The sequence below is a fragment of the Phallusia mammillata genome, chromosome 7, assembly GCF_965637545.1.
Source record: "Phallusia mammillata chromosome 7, kaPhaMamm4.hap1.1, whole genome shotgun sequence".
Classification (NCBI taxonomy): Eukaryota; Metazoa; Chordata; class Ascidiacea; order Phlebobranchia; family Ascidiidae; genus Phallusia; species Phallusia mammillata.
Window position 1 is genome coordinate 19,872,896 of NC_137258.1, and position 19,908 is coordinate 19,892,803.

Genomic DNA, 19,908 nt, shown 5'->3' on the forward strand with positions numbered 1-19,908 from the left:
GATTCGATATTTTGGCATTTTTTTCAGTTTTTGTTTTAATTTGCATTTTGCACAACATTATGCTATTTTTTTCGAATTTGCATATTGTTTTAACAAAATATTTTATTTGTTTATTTGAAATTTACATTTTACACAACATAATATAAGTCATTGTTAAATAGCATTTTGCACAAAATGATATCAATTATTTAAAAATCGGATTTTGAACAACATAATACTTATTTTTCGAATTTAAATTTGCGTTTTGCCCCAAAACATGTGAGTTTTTATTTTGCAAGTTGATTTTTTTTAATGTGAAATTTGTATTCTGTCCACAAAATTGATTTGTTTATAAAATTTGCGGTTTTTGCAACATAATGTCATTCTTTAATTTCAGATTTGCACTTTGCATTACATAATATAAACTTTTATTTACACTACAAGATGTAAACGTTTTTTTTTTCATCATTACCTGGGTGGGTTGTGTTCCCTTGGACAAAATATCAAGTAAATCAGCAGAAGAAACGAAGTAAAATCGTGGAAACATGAGTCGTTTTTTCTCCAAATATTCAGCCAGTGATTTCTCGCAAACAGAAAGTCTGCAAAATAATTATCAACAAAAAATTCACATTTAATTGAAATAAAAAATTTAAAAACTTTTTTTACCTTTGCAAAAGATCTTCCATTTTTTCAAATAAACCTGGTCTGTTTGTAGATTCGATTACGTTTTTCACTCTTTCAGATTCTTCCATAAGTTCTTTCAAATCTTGATCGATTTTCTCAAACCGAACTGTATCTTCGGGGAGTTGGGAGCGAATGTCCTATATTCATAAACAAATATTTTTCAAACACTAAATGCGGATCTGTTCATAAGTTTGTTGGTGAAAATAACGGCCTAAATAGACGTAAAATGCGACATGGTTTTTTTTCAATGTTTTCGGCCATCATCAGTAAACGTTTGAAAAATAAACATGTCGCTTTTTACGTCTATTTGGGCCGTTATTTTCACCGTAATACATTTTTTATTTTGATCAAATTCCAAAATGGTTAGGATATTTACAGAATCGTTTATAAAAAGTTAGAATTTAATGATGAAAATCACGGCCCAAGTAGACGAAAAAAGCGACATGCTTTATTGTATATAAACGAGTGTAACTGATATGGCCTTTTATATCAATGATGATGGCATGAGCATTTGCTGAAACGTTTGAACAATAAAGCATGTCGCGTTTTTACGTTTATTTGAGCCGATTTTTTTATCATTAAGCTTATGAACAGATCCGTATATAGTGTTCAAAGGCAAAAAAAATTTTTATTTGGCCGAAATTTATTACCTGAATATCAAAACAAACCAAAAATTTGAACCATTAAATACTGACATACTGAATCGGTTTTATTATATTACCTCTGATCCAATAAAAATGCTTTCCAAATGTGACCAGGTCCTTTGCACTTCCAGCCAAGCTTGGATGACCGTATCTGCAGTGACGAGTTTACGCTGCCATGACGTCACTTCTTCTCGGAAATACTCGACGAATTTTGACATTAGCATGTTTTGAAGTTGAACCTAAAGCAAGAAAAGTGAGATAGATCATATTTTGCAAAATCTTTCTGCATCTCCAGGACACTCCGTCTTAAAGTTGTAATTTACCTAAATTTCACCCAATAAAGTATATTTTTTTTGTTTTTTTATTGTATTAAAAACATACGAAGTCGTTTAATCTGGATGCCAATATGCCACGCGTTTTGAACCGATTAACTGGGTTTCCCGTATTACGAAGATTGCACTTAACTAATTTTCTTTAGAAATGATAGGCAACGCTTGGGGATTCGTGAATATGTCCCGACTAACCGGATTGCGATTAACCGGTTTCGTCTGTATTTTGCACCATTTGAGACTATCAAATTTAGTATAGGTTAGCATTATTTTCTAAAGATCAGTAGTTCTCAAACTGTGCGTCGCGACGCCCTGGTGCGTCGTTTCAATTTTCCAAGGGCGTCGCAGAATATTTCCGTTTCGTAACTTTTTGTTGTTTAATATTAAGTTTCTTAATTAACTTTTATTTGCTGGTGCGTTGCAAGTCCACAAAACTTTTCCAGAGGCGTCGCAACAAAAACAAGTTTGAGAACCACTGCTAAAGATTATCAAAAATACGACATCCAATTGTTTTAATGACAAGGTTATAATGCTTGCTGCATGATTGGTTTAAACAAAAAAATAGGGTCTTAACATTACCTGGTTGTCTTCAAGTGTTTCAATTAGTTCCTCGTCTGAAACAATCAAAGCAGTTCCAGTGGTGTGATGATGTTCAAACTGGAACTCCACGCTCGACCATGTTGCTCTCATCTCTTGTAAAACTTTCTCAATTCCCATTTCCTTCTTCGCCTTGTCGACGATGTTTTTTACCTGAAAATAATTTTTTTTAAAGGGATTTCGTGATCAAAAAATCGAGAACAAAAATGCGGTTTTAGTGGGTTTTGTCTGTACATTCCAGTTTAAAATGTTTAAAATTGCGGCATATATATTCCAGGTTTTTTGAAAATTGACCAAATAAATTTTATTGCTGAAATGATTTTCTGACTGAGTGGTGTAAAAATGGCAATTTTTCGTCATTAACACTTTTCCCAAATAGCGGTGTTAATCGTTTTATTTGACCAGAAATAGTAAAACCACCCATTTCAGGGAAAATGGCAAATAAACTGTTTTTTTTTAATTGAAGTTAAACGCTTTAACTTGATTCTAACGCTTTACATATAAGTTTAAGCACGTAAAGTGCATGATATGTGGTCAAATAAAAGTGGTCAAATAATTCTAGCATTGAGGCTATAATATGGTGCACCATGTCACCTTCTTAAAGGTCTTTCAATGCAATTTTCAAACCAAAAACAAAAGAAGAGTGCGGTAGCGATTGCGTCATAATTTGTGCAAACTTTGCAATACTTGTTTACTAAATTAGCTCGTTTTACTTGCTAAACATGCTCGAGCTTTGATAATATTCCCTGTTACAGTTAAATTAGGAGGTTGATCGACTTTGCTATCTGGTGTTCACCCGCTTTAATCGTATGTTTTGTCTCGTGCGGTGAATTAGTCGCTGTTTTTGTGTGAGAAAATGTGCAAGAGCCCACGGCAAGAGCATAGTTGTGCAGTTTAATGTCACGTGTTATGAATTTATAAAACGCACCGCTGATGTAATAGCTCATAACAGTTTTAGTCCTACCGCAGTTAACTCTTTGGCTTACTGTTCAATTACTTGCATTGAAGTAATGTGTAGGTTGCTAGTTAAAATTGAATTTAGATGTAAAGGTTATTACTATTAAGTTTTAACGACTTGTTTTTTTTGTTTCCCAAACATTCTATTTGAATAAGACATTCTAGGTTTTTAGAATTGTTAGGGTGAAACCTTTTTTGGGTGAAACCTTTTTTTTTATTTTTTACAAAAATTTGGTTTAAGCCGGATTGCAGGCTTGTGTCTTTCGGTTTGGACCAGATTTCGGCATATAACTCTTTTGTAATCATCCTAACCTCATCTTCAACACGGTGGAGCTGTAGAGCAAGTAAATCAGCCAACGTAGTATCGTCTCCCATCTCGAACCTCACACCAGTGGCGTTCATCAGTTGTTGCCAGTGACGGTCTCGTATAGCTGGACTCTGCAGTTCCACGACGGCACGAAGCGATGTTATCATATTCTTTACCATTGAATCAAGACCAGCATAAGCATCCCATGGCCGACTTTCTGTTAATACAGTTCATTTTGATTAGAGTGAGACACCTGTCTATGTTGAAATAACGGAGCCCTATAAATAATTTGTTTGCTGGATTTTGAGAGTCAAATTTGAGCTTAAATGCAATTTTGAATGGCCAAATTGAACGAAACTCGAGTTTTAACATATATAATATATATGTACATGATAAACACGTTTATAATGCAGATTAATCACCTATTTTCAATTCGTCTAACTTTTTATGCAATTAACTGGATTGTGCGATAATCTGGACGATTTACTTAACAAATGGCTTCGGACAGGATTTACGATCTGTATGCAATTAAACGGATTATGCGACTAACTAGATTTGTCTGTACAATACAGATATTTTTCTGATACACAATAGCTAGTATAAAGTGATGAAATTGAGATCTGTTACCAAAATCTAAATCAGTGTTTTTTTCACTTTTATTGTGCTCGTACCCCTAGTCTACAATGACAGAAGTAAATCAACCTAAAGAGAGATATTTTACGTATTCAGTGGTGTCTTTGAAGCACTGGCCGTTTATCTCAGTCCAACGTCTTCAAAAATTCGAGTGATTTACATTACTGGTTATGTATTATGGTAGAAAAGTGATGCTTCTGTAGTTGTACTGAACAATGTAGAGTGCAAATTACTTCACTTTGTTTTGCCAAACCTTTATCCAGCGTTCTGATGTCCTTGAGGAATCGACGCAGTTCCATGTCCATATCGTCGACGTTGATCTGGCGCCAACTAGTGAGCGTCCAGTCGTCCAAACTTGTTCGTACAAGAATAATCATGTCCCATAGGCGCTAAAATATACACAAATGCCAATCCACAAAAAGGTTTGAAAAGGGCTTCCCTGAAATATGCAAACTACTACTGGTAATATACTATGCAATGAACAGGCTTTATTTCATGTAAACGCAATCTATTTCCAAGGCGTACTCTTTTTTTACGGTCTATGAGTATGCCATCTAGTCTCACAAATCAATTAACCGTACTATTTTACAGTGGATTGCATTTTTTACTTCTGTATTCCACAAAAATAACAGATTCAGAAGCTGTTGCGTTAAATGAAGCCTATCCACTGCATTGATTAAGTATTTTATTAGAATACATTCCTAAAATTGCATTGTTCAAAATCAGTGATTTTCAACCTTATACTGATCAAGTACCACCTGATGCTTTTTTTATCGCTGCGTCCCACCTAAACCCTGTTTGAATAGGTAGACCAATAGCTAGGCCTGTTTTCTTGACTAAGCTAGCACAGAGTTGTAAATCGGACCGGGTTTTACGGGCCGGGTTCGGGCAGGATTCGGGCTAGGGTTTCTTAAATAAAACGGGCTCGATTCGGGCCTTTACACTCTGTGCCAGTATTTTTTGAACAAGTTTAAGTAGAATTCAGGTTCGGGCCGTGTTCGGGCTTCAATTTCTGGCCCATTTACTACTCTGGGCTAGCATATTGCTGAAGGCAGTAAAGTTAGCAATTCCAAAGGAATGCTCAAGATACAAATTTTACCCAAAACCAGGGCTGATTAGGTCATTTAAGTTGCATTTCATAATATGACTTGATTTAGGTATAGCAGAAATCTACTCGTTCCTGCGTATTCCTGCGTACCATAGGTTGAGAACCATTAGTTTAAATAGTGAAAGGCTAGTTATAGTAAGCTCAAATTATTCACTTTTAAATACTTCCAGAGCATTATTAACCAGGCATCATACCTTAAGGTGCCTTAATTCTCTTCTACAAGCTTTCAGTTGTTTGTAGTCGGGCATGTTGACCTCGAACAAATCGGCAGAAGTCTAGTTGAACAAATATTTCAAACACGGTTCAATACATGGCGAAAATGTCAGTCATATACTTAACTTACCTGAAGCGCTCCCATTTCCGTTTCCATGTCACGTGTTTCACGCTCCATTTGGTCCAGCGTGACGTAAGGCTTTTCCGATGTGTAAAGGAAAGGAGCACACCTGGTGTAGGAAAAGTGGTCAAAGTTAGAATTATGTTCTGGGTTTGCCGAATTTACTTAACCGAATTAGGATTCGGATTCGGCTGAATACTTGGTTGCGATTCGACCAAACCCGGATCTTTTTTACAAACTTAACAGTTTCTGCCTAAAGTTTGGTGCATCATTATAGTCAAAATGTTTAAAATGAACATATACTACATAATAACGCCTAATGCTTAACATTAGGGTCTCTCTAATAAAAACGCTAAGTTCTGGTGTTATTTTCGTGTCGAACTAGGTGCCTGGGTCAACGAATGTTTGACTTACTTTCTGAAATATTCGCGAAACTGATGTTGTTTGACGTCGAACGCTTGGCATCTCCGTCGGATCACCGAAACTTCATTGGCTTGCAGGGGACTTACGTTGTGTCGAACAGTCGTGGCCTACAAACACACAAACTTCGTGTTGAAACAAATTTCAAGTCAATTCAAATTTATTTGGATTGTTACTTCAAGGATATTTTGAACTCATTTGAATTGATATTTCTTTTTGTATGCACATCAGTTATAGATATTGGTGAATAGTAAAAACTGTGAATTTTTGCAACTGTGTATTATGTACTCAAATTAAGAAACTGCTAGTAAACTATCAGTATCACTATGCATACAAAGAGTAATGTAATTTAAAATTGCTCTGTCTGGAAAAGGAACTAGGAAAGTTTGTATAGCTTTGTTGCCGACCTGTTTTTTGGTGGCGTCCCACTTTTCAGGCAACTCTTCCAGTTGTTTATGACTTTCCTCTGGAAGTTCTTGCTCGTAGTGATGCAGAAGTTCGATGGTATCTTTCAAGGGCTCGAACATGCTGTCGGTTGCCTAGAAACACAATTTTATTAAACTAAAAACACGCAACAACAAAAAAACAAAAAGAACAAATGTTTCTAAAAAACCTTTGGTGCAAACCAGAGGTTTGCAACCTCCAGTCCTCGGGACGAATGCGGCCTATAAAATAAGGGATTTTAATAAAGTGCGACTGGCTAGACTATTTTTTTGCAGTGCTAGCAAACTATTCCAAGGTTTGTTTTGGAGCAGATCGATGCGCCGGGTGCTATTTTCTGAAACCTAACATGCTGTTTGATTTACGTGCAAAGTTTACTCGGCAGTTACATGCGTTTTTTAACATCAATACATGCGTTTTTGGTACGCAACGAGACGACTTGTCTTACATAAATAAGCGACCAGTCGTCTCTTTAAGTTAATTGTATTGTAAGCCAAGAGTAAAAAGGTTGCACAATCCCTGGTGTTAACAATTACATTACATTCTCATTCGAACCTGTTGTCTATCTCTGACGGCCACGAGATTTGCCATAATTCTTACAAGGGCATCATAATCTCCCTCCTTGACTTCTTCCTGCAATCCGGATTCAGTGATTTCAATGAACTCTTCCAACTCTTGTAGACTGCAACAAGTAATGATTTGTACTCTATTTCAGCCCTTTTGGGGTTTAAGCAATAAACTTTTTTTCCATACCAACCCCATTGACAGTGGGCTGATTTGGAAAAGTACTTGTAACAAAGTTAATTCCCGGACAATATTTATGCAATGGCAGCAGGGGTTTTGTTAGAATTAAGCAATATACCGAAAACATTTAACCAAATTGATTTTGATTGATTAAAGAAACCTATGACCAAAATTTGCCTTCTTGTTTATTCCGTTCCAATTGGAATCGTTTTGAACAGAAAGATAGACATTGATTGACACGCAGCGGTATTTGGTTGAAAAAATCTTTTTGCCGAAAGATACTTTAGTTTTAGTTTGTTTTGCATTTTTCGAGAATAGGGGTGACGAAAGAACCTGAGGTCATCCCAAATTTCAATGCAGGCAAAAAAGCAAAAAAAAAAAATGTTAACGCAAAAAAATCAGACAGTACAAATTCAGTTGATTTAGCTTTTAACAAACCTCTCAATAACATGAGTCATGAGATACTCCTTAAACATCAGGCTCCAACGTTTAATAACATTCAAGAGGGACTGCTTGAAAGGTCGAAGGTCAACCCGGAACCAAGATGAAAATATCTAACAATAATCCGTACATTACATTTCACTATAATTGTAAAATTTAACAAGCAAATTTCTACTAAACCTTGTTTTCTGGTAAAGCCGAAACTTCGTTGTACAAAACTTCGTAAGTGTCGATTTGACTTCGGAATTGTTCTAATGTTGGCGGGGACTCAGGTACCCCTGATTCCGCATGGGCCTCGATTTCTTCAGCGGTGAGCACGTGATTGTACAACAGGAATTGGCGCATGAATTCCTTGCGGTCATCCACCCACAAGTAGGCGTATCTTATACAGAAAATTTAGATTTTGACCAAAACACCGTGCTTGTTGGTGCTTAAGGTAAAAAATCAAATAAAAAACATAAACAACGAAATTATGTAATTTCGTGAACAAGACCATGTGCCTAAACTAAGTTTTTATGAAGTAAAAAAGAACTTTATACACTTTAAAGACACTGTGCATGAAGATGATTTTTAGCGAAATAAGATCGTCAACCAATTTTAGCCTGGAAATAAACATTTCCCAACTTGTAGTATAAAGGAACCATCACTTTATACTTAAAAAAATATTACGCTTGAAAATCCATAATTTTCACTTAAGTTTCAACATGTAAACCAAACAAATCTTCACTTAAATATATTTCGGCCCCAATTAACGGTAGTTTTTACGACCATTTCACACAGTAAAGCACTGTAGGGTAAATGAATACAGTACAAACGATTTTAGATTGTTCTCAAAGTCAGTTTCTTACTTGTCCAGTGTCGCTCTGTACTCGATAGCACTTTCAATCACACTTTGTGTTCTGTCCATCACTTCACTCCTCATACTTGCAAGTTGCATCATAGCTTCCATGTCTGGTACATAGTGAGCACGATCACCGTGTGGTGCGACCCGTTCCACCAGGGATCCGATCTGAAAACAGGAGTTGGCAGTATAACATTTTGACAGCAGCTTTTTTAACCATATCATATAGTGTTATATAACTGTTATATATATAACTGCGACTGGGGATCAAAGAAAGTGAAGTTGGATCATTGTGGGTAACAATGAGGAACGACTGGGGGTTTGGACGTTGGTGGGACAAGTCGAGGGGGGGCTAAAAACTAACCATTCGTGTTAGGTAAAGTGGGTATAGGTATGTCGTATATGAGTAAATGATTTCGCTGCCGATTACATTAATAAATATTTGAGTTTGAGCAATGTGAAATAACTAACAAAAAGTTGTCGAAAACCTTCGGGAATCGACATGTTTTAAAACTAGGTTTCAAACCTGATAAATTTGTGTCACAATTGATTCGATCAGATCGTAAAATCCATCTCTCATCTCATAATCGAGAGGAGGATCAAAAACCACATCCGGGGAGCTGAGGAGTAGATGACACTCCAGAAGAGGTGGAGGACGTTGACTGTTATCTGAAAAGTTCAAAGTTCACACCCATACTGTTCTTTAATAATATTGGCACTAATCTTCCATTATGCTTTTGTTTAGTACACAATTGCGTAAAGGGAAAGTTGACTGTAAAGTATATTAAGTCTGAAGTTATCCTCCGTTTTTGAAGGTTTATATGCAGTCGTAGAATTAAGCTGGAACGACGTTACCCAACGAGTATCAAGACCAGTGATTCTCAAACGCGGCTCCCAACTACTTATTTTGCGGCTCCCGCCAAACCTCAGAAAACCACCAAAGATTGCTATTTTACCTTTTAAAGTCATAATCTTTAGTGATTTTCACAAGGTTTCGTTTTTTGCGGCTCCCTACACACTTAAAAAACCACCATTTGGCCCAGACAATAAAAAAGTTCCCCTGCTCAAGACCAAGGTGTGGTAATTACTAGGTAAAGTGTTTAACTGCACGCTTAGCCATGGCGAGCACATTATATTTCATTGACTTTTTTTGAAAATACACACGGCAAGAGCTATTAGGGTTGGTGTGAGGGTTTGTAATTAAACTACCACTAAATCTGATCTTTTTTTCAGTTTGATATCACCACCTACCAGTATTGGCGACGATATAGTTCAGTGAGCAGTGGATTGCGTTGTAGATTCCATCAATCACTGCGTCATCGACATATTCGAGATAATGCTGCCACGCTTCTGACGTCACGTCTGCTCGCAGGTGTTCGGCATTTTCCTTCAAAGGTAAATAAGATTTTTTTTATATAAACTGTTGCTGCAAGTGAAAATAAATGAAGTAATTGATGCTAAATGATTTTCTGGGATTTGAATTTCGTGCAAAGTTGGAAAACAATATATTTGCCAGAAGAGTTATAATTCAGTTTTATATTTTTCAATGACCACACAATTCTGATGCTATGTTAAATCATGTGGTTGAGAACATTACTTAAATAGTTATAAACAAAACTAAACCTGAAGCCCGGAACAAAATGTAACAAAACATTGCGCATTTTAGACGTGTTGGAGGTAAACATTAAAGTGGAGATCTTAAACATGCGGCCCACTAGATAGTTTGAGAAACCTGCGAGATTTTGGAAATGACAATATATGTGTTGAAAAACAGCGGGTTAACATGATACATTGATTTCATAGTATTTAAGTATAGATGCAAAGTTCCTATAGTGCGGTCTTCGAGTTGTTTTGCAGTTTTTCCTCGACTCCTAAACAAGTTTTAACTTGAAACCCCGCATTTAAGAAAACGTAAAAAATGTACAAGAAGTACAAGCATACCGCCAGACCTTATAGGATAGTACAGTCGGAAGATGATTTTACTACAGACTTGAAAGAGGGATTGTATAATAACACCAGTTTACAATTTACCTTGACGAGTTTGTGAATAACTTCTCCATCGGCGTGAATAGCAACATATCTTTTTCCTAATCTATCCTCCCGATCTTCCAAGTGAAGAAGAATGTCCCGTTTGTCATCTTTCCTCTCAAACAAGGGCACCTCACTCCACTAAAAAAGCACAAAAGTCTTAAAATGCTAAATTCTCTCAATTTTAACATCTCAAAATTCTAAATTTGCATATCATATAGAAATTTAAAGATAAAAATAACGGCCCAAATAGACGTAAAATGCAACATGCTTCATTGTTCAAACGTTTCGGCAAATGCACAAGCCTTAACCAGTGATACGAAGGGCCACATCAGATACACCCGTTTATATCCACTTAAGTCACGTGAAAATTGGTCAAATAGGTGCGAATAATTTTTTTTACAGAATTCGGAACAAATCGGCATACAAAAAACGTCATGTCTTATTTTACGGCATAGGATACCTTGTCCATTATTTCGTGTATTTTGTTGATGTTGTCTTTGGATTTCTGAACTCTGGATTCAAGATTGGATACCACTTCATGGCAGTTCCTTATGTAGTCCCATGTTTCTGAATTGCATACTGCATTAACGATTAGTGCTCTTGCAGCGAATTTTATGTTAAATCGACTGTCGTTTTGACATCCCATACGCGATACCTTCGTGAGGGTAATGTTACATCAATGGACCAAACAAAAATAGGATGATTGAACCGCGGGCCGCAACTTGATATAACATGTGCTGACTTCTCTTTGTTAATAAAATTCGCAAGCGATTTCTAGCCGCATTATCCAAACGCAGAAAAAATATTATTAGACGTATTGATCTGCTCAGAAAAAGTGCAAATTGGTTTTGCTCGCTAGCTTTGCATTGAAATAGTATAGTTCCCCGCGGGCCGCATTTGACCAACAGGCTACACATCGTGAGCTAATAGAAAGAAAACAACATTTCACAACCTGTGTCTAAGTTGAAATGGTACAAAACGGTCAACACAAACTTATATTGCCCTCGAGAAAGCGTTTAATATACGATACAATATTACGCAAAAGCATCACGGTATCTTACCATTGCCATCCCATGTTCTAGTTCCATTTTCAGCCTCTTTCAGTTTATCATCAATCTCTTCCAATTGGCTGGCGATAAGTGGTAGCTCAACTGATATTACATTCTCACGAACCTGAAAATAGAGGTTTTGTGTTAGTAAAAAGTAAACTAATACCTCAAAAAGTAAAAAAAAGACCAATATAGTCCAATTAGGAATAGGAAATATGATTTCTGTGTTGTACCTTATTGTAGAGGGAAGTTGTGATTTCCAAGTTGGCGTGGTATTTCCACAACGTTTCGTTTCGTTCATATACAGCTGCAGCGTTGGGCGGGATCGAGTCGACGCCCAAAGTGTTGAGATACTTTACTTCGCGCAACACAGACGCCAACTAAAAACGTATAAAATTCTAATTGTACATACTTTAAAAAATACTCTTAATTTTAAAATTAGCTGTTGAAGTAGTGGTTTCCAAAGCGGAAAGAAATTTTTCTGAAGGGAGGAATTTTTGAAACTTGGAGGAATTTGCTTTATTTTGTACATGTGGTTTGTAAATATACAGCTTTGAATGAAACCTGTGAAGTTGATAAAAGGCCCAATTTGAAACGATCTTTGTATGGTTTATCTACTTTGTAGTAAGGAATGAGAATGTTTTGAAATGTTAAGTGAGAAATTCGCCGATAAAGGCTGGGAGCTACTGCGGTAAACGTTTAAATTTGCGAATTAACTTTAAATACTTAAAAAAACAGGCACAATAGAAAGAAATTTCAAGAAAAACTATGTTTCCATTACAAATTAGTAACGAAAGCGCGAAAACGGATGCCCAAAGATTTTCAAAATAGGACGCCGTTCTTAAAACTTCATTTCAAATTATCGCTGTACACTTGCCTTTGGACTGAAATTAACTGAAACCAGATGTGTGTTGGAATCTCTTTGTATAAGAGGAAGATCCAAATTGATGTTGCAAACTTCATCTGCATCCTTCTTCCACCCAGAATAAGCCTCGTCTTCGTAACTAGGCGCAACGTTAGCTTATTATCATAAATATTGTGGTGTAATAGTCAAAACTGGACCTTCTGTTTAATCAGTTGTTCCACATGTTAAACCAGAATACTTTCCTATATATTGTCAACTTATTTTTTTCAAGTCTTATTCAAAGATTTATTATATGCAGCATTTGACCTACCAACGTACAGTAGATATTCTTCTTGCATCATCGTAATGTTATATATTAGATAGTAAAAAACACGGGAAAACACTGCCCTAAAAACCACATGAATAAAAAGTTTTTCAATATAGTATACACTTACGCTTTGAGCAGCTTCAGCATTTCTTCATATTTTGCGAAAATTCTTAGAGCTTCTTCTGATTTCATCACACTGAATCAAACAGATGTAGGTGGTTACCCATTTTACGAAAAATCAACAGCATATTACATTTTACAGTCAAACTTACGGGTTTTCAAAAAATCTAAAATGATCCTTTGGAGACTCAATGCGCCGACGAAGCTGAGTTACCCGCTGGATGGCGCCAGACACCGGGGGCATGTTCTTGCTATGCACTCCTTCCGTAGTTGCAACAAACTCGTCATACAGAAGCTATTTGATAAACAGCACGTTAAAACTTACAGTTTTTAAGTAGGACGTATGTTAAAGCTGCAGACAGTGCACACTGCTTCGACTTATATGGTCTCAGCTGGTGACATAGGCTGTATTAGCTAGTATAGCCGGATTAAGGCACTTTAGCATGTTAGGAGTAACAAACAACTATATTTAATGCCACAACGGGCATAAAACTAAACCTTAAACGTCACAAAAAAAACTCAGTAGCTTACTAACTTATAATGTAATGGCTCCATGCTTTTTTACGGGGGTCTAACGGCATTTTAGTTTGTTGGGATCAACAGGTATAAAACCTCACCAAATCTGTTAGTAGCTACAACTGGGCCTAAACCTTGTAACTAGCTGCACATATGATACATTATAAATCGAAAGCACATGTACTGTATGCAGCCTACTTATTATGTAATGCCTTTGTCCACGGGCGCTTGAAAGTACTTACTTTGCATTTGTCTAGTTCCTTGTCAAACTCGTGCAGAAGAATAAGAAATATTTGTCCCGTCTCTCTATTAATACGTGGACGGCTACGCAATGGCCCAAGAATTGCCAGTAACTAAAACAAAACATACAAATGCAATATTATTCATCATGTGTACCCTTGGTTAATTTTATTAAAAGCGTCCATCAACATGTTTGAATACAATAAACCTTACGTTATATTTCTTACAACGTGGAACGTAGGCTACAACTTGCAACGCGAGCGATTTGATATTTTCTAGGGGCGATTAAAGACTTTTTTTATTGATGTCCAGTTCTTTGTTGTGTTATTGTAAACTTTTTTACATGACTACATGAGATATATTAGGAACTTTCTTGGACTAGGGGGAACAAAATTTTTGGGAAGACAGCCTTGGGTATTTGCATATAGTAAGCAAATTCAAACCATAATGATTCGAAAATATATTACCTTAAACATCGCTTCAATTCCTGAAGTATCGTTAAAAGCTTGCAAAACAATTGTTGCAATCCTGTGGTCCAATTCTTCAATCTTCATTTGGAAGATATTGAAGTCGTTCAAAAACTCCTAAACAAAAAATGTTAACAATCACAATTCTGTACACCAAACAAGGTCCCAATTTTGGAATTTTATAAACCTCGCTGCGTTGGTCAAGACTGTCGTAGGAGCTGTCCTTGAAAACTTTCCAGTAATCGATGAATTCCTGATGCAGTATTTCGACTTGTTCGCTGAGCGCTCTGCCCTTCATGCCACCAAATTCCAATTTTTCAAGTTTTCCCATTTCAATACAAGTGTCAAATAAGTTCTGCAAAGTACCGGTACATTAAACTTCGGTTAATTTGGATTCAGGTAATCCGGATCTTTGCCTAATTTTGACAAAACTTGAGGTACAGATGATTTGTAATGTGGTAAGGCTTGACCTAATTGACCTTGGTTAATCCGGATCGTCGTCTAATCCGGACAAATGTTTGATCCAAACGGGTCCGGATTAACCGAGGTTTACTGTATGAATCTATAGCTTGAGCTTCAGTTGTAAAAGTCTCAAAAACGATCATTGCTTATTTGATTTGTTTTCAAGTTAGATTTAGTTAACGACTGAACCAATTTATATTCTAGGCTGCACCACCACAAAAAATCCCCTACGTTGCTGAACGTTGTATTTTGCTTCTAGGGAAAAATACCTTACCTTGATATGTTTGGATAAAAAAAATTAATTGAAAAAACTTTTTTTGCCAAATTAAACCTTTTTTGCTTTGAGTGTAAAATTTCCCACCACAATTTATTTTCAATTTTTTTCAAAAAAGTATATATATTTTAAAAAATTTTGCCCTACGACGCTAACTTTTTTGTTTCTACAGTAAAACACCCCACCTTGATTTGTTTCACTCTGCTAAGGAACACATCAGCCCTGGCAAACACCATGCTCGAGGGGAAGTCCCATTCTTTCGACACGTCACCGTTGCGAGGTTTGGCCGCTAGTTGGCGCTTTGTACGGTCGTACACTTCACGAAAGTGGGCGAAGACCTTGATGGCAACTTCCAATCTATCCTGCACGTCCTCTACCTCTGCCTTGAAAATTTCGTCAGGAGCGATATAGGAATGAGCCTATAGAAATATTCAAACTTGGTTGAGGCACGTACCTTCCAATTGTACATAACTTTCACTACATTGTGTAACAAAACGATCGCTTTATGTTGCTTATGTTTTGTTTGTTAACATACGCAATAAGACCATGTTATCTTTACTACAAATTATCTGTTGATGTTCATCATGGTACACCGGTCCCATCTAAGCCATTGTACCGAATCAGGCCGGTCTCCCGAGCATTTCCGTGTGGCAAGGCACAGGCTAGAACAATCTTGCCTGCGGTGGGATTCGAACCAACGACAGAAGTCTTTCCAGGATTCAAACTGAGCTACACAGGCTCAGTGGTGAACCCGCCGAAAGTCGAATCACAAGCATGAATACATTCGTACTGGGATCAGCCCTGAAGCGTCCATGCAGACCAGCGATCACGGCATACTTACATGTATATCATAGTACACCAGGCCTTTTAAAGGCGTTATACCGAATGTATTCATCTTAGATGTTTGGGTCTTTTAAATACGGTGCCGTGATCGCTGGTCTGCATGGACGCTTCAGGGCTGATCCCAGTACGAATGTATTCATGCTGATGTTTGGGTCTTTTTAAATACGGCGTTGGGTGAAGCCAGCAAAGACATTTTTAAATATGTTTTGACGGTCATAAGCTCGTTTGTTTTAAGTATAAAGACAAAAGGAATATTTTGGTTGCATATATCCTGTCCAAAGTACAGACAGTGACAGTGCTTTTATATGTTAAATGCTCTTTTAAATATATTTTTTCCAAAACGTATGCATAAATGTACATGTGATATGAAAAGGCAAAAATCAGTTAAGACAGATTTTTAGTCAAACTTTTCAAAAGTAAACAGTTTGACCAAATTGTGACATAAAACAGTGAAACAATCACCTGAGAAATCAGCATATTGTTGACTTCTTGCAGTAACACAATCACCCTAGGAGCTTTGCAGTAATAGCGCGAATGTTGCCAAATCAGTTCGACAACACGCATGGTAGCCGTCAGATAAGGACGAACTTCTTCGAAATTTCCTTGTTCCATGCTCTCTACCAGTGACTTCAACGACTGTAGATGACTGTTGATGTCAGACGCCTCGTCTAAAGCTGCAGCCCAAAAAATCAGACATTTAAGTTTCAAAACAAACACACCAGAGTTGTTAGCGGACCCGAACCCGAAAGAACAAGCCTAAAACAGTAGATACTTTAACACCAAAAACTAGCGGCACTGGAGTCCGGTTCACTTGAGGTCAAGAAGGTAACGTCAGGTCAAATGTTTAAAAAATGCTTAAAAAATGCTTGTTTTCAAAGTTATTTATGATTTTGAACCTTCACCTGACCCGAATAGCCCTAACCGCCGGCATTTCTACGAGTCTGCGGGGAAAAAAAGATAAAAAAATAAATTATTTTGAACTATTCGACATTTGACCTCAAGTGAACCGGACTCCAGTGCCGCTAGTGTTTGGTGTTAAAGTATCTACCGCCTAAAACATGGTCTGAAAGCAGATTCTTAAGTAGTTGAATTAGCCTCGCAAGTTAGAATTACTAATGAAAATTAAGCCAAAAATGTGACCTAGCATTACGTTTAAACCGTTTTATGACCAGAATCAAATCCGTTTTATGAAGATTAAGCCCACACCCGGCACCAAATTGGCCTTAACCTTAACGAAAAGTCCAACTTGACTTACAACTTTAGAACACAACATTTACACTTCGAAGTATTTACGGCAAGAAAACTGCTTGTCATTGCGCTTTGACTACGTTTCACTTTTACGTGCGCTTTTTTCGATGAAAACGGTCTTACTCTACTTACTTAGGATGAGAGCATTTTGTGCTTTAATTTCAAGCAGTTTATAATTCCTTTTTAACCTTTTTAACAGAAAAATCCAAGCATAACAAAAATGTTTAACATAGTTGAAAGTGCCGAGGAGGAAATTTCTAAGGATCAGGTTTAATCTATATATTTGGTGTTTTGATTTAACATATTTGACAAACTGAACTTACATTGCCTGACGTCTTGAAAAAGTTGTCGAAATGTCGGCCAGTAACTGCTTCCGGAATTTTGGAGAAGCTTGGCCATCTTTCCTATCTTCGGGTTGTCCAACTGATCCTGTATGTGTCTGTACAGTACATACGAATCCGGTTAATGGCATAATGCGTTTAACTGCATGGGGAACGTAAATCCCAAAACCGGTGATTATCTCAACTTACTTCAGGTTTTTGAATTTGGCTTTCCAAAAGTTTAGCTCCTCGTGTGGCCATGGGTTTCGGCCAGCCAGCAGTGGTTCCGACGAATCCTGTCGTACCACAGCTTCGATCTGATGGGCCCATTCAATTACCGTAGACTCAATAGCGTGGATGACTGGCCTCTGGGAACGGTAGAGTCTAAACAAATAGTAAAATTTCAATAAGTTACACAGAGTGCACACTGTCTCGACCGATGAGTTTCATCAGTGCAGCTGGTGACAAGAGATTGGCTGCATGAGCAAATGCAGCCACCTTACGGCACCCAGTTTATGAGGAGTAACAAGGAAAAAGTGCAGTGTTTTTAAACTTTCCCACATAATTTAAATTTAAATTGTTATTTTTCGTACTAGTGCTTTGTTATCGGACAAAGGTCCCCGATCGGGGTATTTTTTCATTTAGTGGAGAGGAGGCAAATTATGACATGCTTTGAGGATAAAAAATAAGCAGAATTGTGTTGGGCATGGAACTTCTAAGTAAACTTTTGGATAAATTTTACCGCCGAAATGTGCAAAAGGGGTAAACAAGACAGAGTCACCAGACATTTTGAACCTCACTGTGTGATTTTACTGTCTTTTCCAACCAAAAGCGTCTTTAATAGCAAACTGGAAAACTCATCACACGTAACCAGAGCAAACTGCAAAAAATCTACTCACTTATCACCAGCAATATCGCTGCCACTAGAGGTCGGTCTACTCTGCGACGCCGAGCTGCCTCTTCCGTTAATGCCTTCTCCGTCTTCTGGGGCGTCCAACACCCCCCTACCCTCTACGGGCATAGGGAGGACGGTTTTGCCCGACACAAGACCCTCGGATACATCCACCCGTCCGATGAGAGTGTTCACGTGACGTGTGACGTCATCGGACACCACACCCGGCCACGCTGAGTGGTTTCCAGTATTGCCAAGCAGCGTGAATGCAATCTGTAACAAATCGTATTGGAATAATTTAAATAGTCCGCTAGGTATGGAATTTTTCTACCAGTGGCCTGTCATTATTTAACGAAACCTTTTTTTATTTTTTTAACGAAAATCATTATTTAACGAAAAATTCTGCAACAACAGCAATTTCTTGCACCACTTTACGCTGAAGTGATTGGCTCAAAATTTATACTTATTACTGCAACACGTCCGAACTTAAATAAATTTATACTTTATGGGTCAAAATTAACAACAATTTGATCAAAAGTATCGCACAATGAAATATTACTGCATATGTGATGCTAAGCCTACAAATGTAAAACTTTCAAAACCAGGTCCACATTTAAAACTTTTCAAACTAGGTCCACATTTTGTTGTTATTTGTCTATAAACGTAAGCAACAGCAAAAATAAACAAATACCGTGGCACTGTCTTTGGTGCCTAAATGTTAAAGGGTTTTACTGTGCACATTCATGCAATGATATGATAAAAACGTTTGGCAAGCTTGTAGTCTAACCCAAAAAAGTGTATGCTATAAAAACTGTTTACCTCATGAACAAACGAAGTCAAATGACTGAAGGTTGTGTTAGAAAGATCGCCAACCACCAAAACATTTCGAAAGTTGTCCCGTTGAATAGGAACAGTTCGTCGTCGCATCAAATAAACTGTCTTGTTCTTCATCGCCTCGCTAAACTCACGTGATATCGTAATAGCGCCACCCAACTGTAGAAAAACGTCAAAAAATATTTCAACTAAAAAAGAGGCTGTTCGAAAAATTGCCAACACACTTTGCACTATAGTGATACTGAACCAGGAGACTAATGGTTTGAAATACGGTAAAACGTAGAGAAGAGCAAGTAAAAAACGCAGCAGTCGCACTACACCTTATAAGGCAAAGTTAGGAACCCATGGAGCCTTTACATTAAATAAAAAGTTCAACGGCTTTTGCACTTCTGCAATATCAGAAATACAACAGCATTATCAAAAACGGCACAAAATCAAGTTGCCACAAATTTATCATAGATTCAAAAAGTAATTTCTCAGTCAACTTACTGGGGCTGAAAACATGAGAAGCAAGATAGAAGGATCGTCGAAAAACTTTTGGACAGTTTGTCGGTTTTCATCTTGGGAAATGGCCTTTTTCCATTTATCAAGACGGACTTTTAACGCTGTCGTCACAAAATCCTGGATGAACTCAAGCCTCGGGTCATCCGAGGACATTTCCTGCGCGTCTGCATCAGAGTCGGACTGCGAATAAAATTTGTTTTACAATCAAAAACTTTTAAAATTAATTACTGTGCTGGTCAAAAAAATGCGACATATGGCTGTTGTGTAGTTAGAACGACAGAAAAATGACCGAGACAAGTCAAAAATAATTAGCCTTTTCTAAGGTAATTTAGTTCTACAACTGTCAAAACAGTTTAAAGACAATTTTTAAGTTGTTTACAAAATTAAGACAATGGTATCAAATTGTGTCTTCTTGAAAAACAACTTTCAAAACCAGTCATACAAAACTCATTTGTATTTAAGCGCCACCCAATAGAA

General features: G+C 37.1%; 1 protein-coding gene across 1 annotated transcript in view; it reads right to left on the bottom strand.

Annotated features, from left to right (window-relative positions):
• The window catches only part of LOC145239347 (dynein beta chain, ciliary-like), a 65,209-nt gene that overhangs the window by 45,106 nt on the left and 195 nt on the right, over positions 1-19,908 (bottom strand). Inside the window, exons 2-34 of the mRNA XM_080102651.1 lie at positions 19,417-19,611; positions 18,913-19,086; positions 18,101-18,366; positions 17,412-17,585; positions 17,205-17,320; positions 16,096-16,307; positions 14,976-15,209; positions 14,242-14,409; positions 14,055-14,171; positions 13,590-13,700; positions 12,984-13,126; positions 12,839-12,907; positions 12,417-12,543; positions 11,773-11,919; positions 11,552-11,663; positions 10,951-11,057; positions 10,491-10,628; positions 9,711-9,846; positions 8,986-9,128; positions 8,467-8,627; positions 7,799-8,000; positions 7,616-7,731; positions 6,989-7,115; positions 6,400-6,531; positions 5,987-6,102; positions 5,582-5,681; positions 5,433-5,513; positions 4,384-4,519; positions 3,503-3,714; positions 2,216-2,386; positions 1,385-1,546; positions 646-800; positions 452-578 (exon numbers count right to left, since the gene is read on the bottom strand). Coding sequence (XP_079958777.1) covers positions 452-578; positions 646-800; positions 1,385-1,546; positions 2,216-2,386; positions 3,503-3,714; positions 4,384-4,519; positions 5,433-5,513; positions 5,582-5,681; positions 5,987-6,102; positions 6,400-6,531; positions 6,989-7,115; positions 7,616-7,731; positions 7,799-8,000; positions 8,467-8,627; positions 8,986-9,128; positions 9,711-9,846; positions 10,491-10,628; positions 10,951-11,057; positions 11,552-11,663; positions 11,773-11,919; positions 12,417-12,543; positions 12,839-12,907; positions 12,984-13,126; positions 13,590-13,700; positions 14,055-14,171; positions 14,242-14,409; positions 14,976-15,209; positions 16,096-16,307; positions 17,205-17,320; positions 17,412-17,585; positions 18,101-18,366; positions 18,913-19,086; positions 19,417-19,611 — 4,887 coding nt within the window. The remainder of the gene's footprint in view (positions 1-451; positions 579-645; positions 801-1,384; positions 1,547-2,215; positions 2,387-3,502; positions 3,715-4,383; positions 4,520-5,432; positions 5,514-5,581; positions 5,682-5,986; positions 6,103-6,399; positions 6,532-6,988; positions 7,116-7,615; positions 7,732-7,798; positions 8,001-8,466; positions 8,628-8,985; positions 9,129-9,710; positions 9,847-10,490; positions 10,629-10,950; positions 11,058-11,551; positions 11,664-11,772; positions 11,920-12,416; positions 12,544-12,838; positions 12,908-12,983; positions 13,127-13,589; positions 13,701-14,054; positions 14,172-14,241; positions 14,410-14,975; positions 15,210-16,095; positions 16,308-17,204; positions 17,321-17,411; positions 17,586-18,100; positions 18,367-18,912; positions 19,087-19,416; positions 19,612-19,908) is intronic.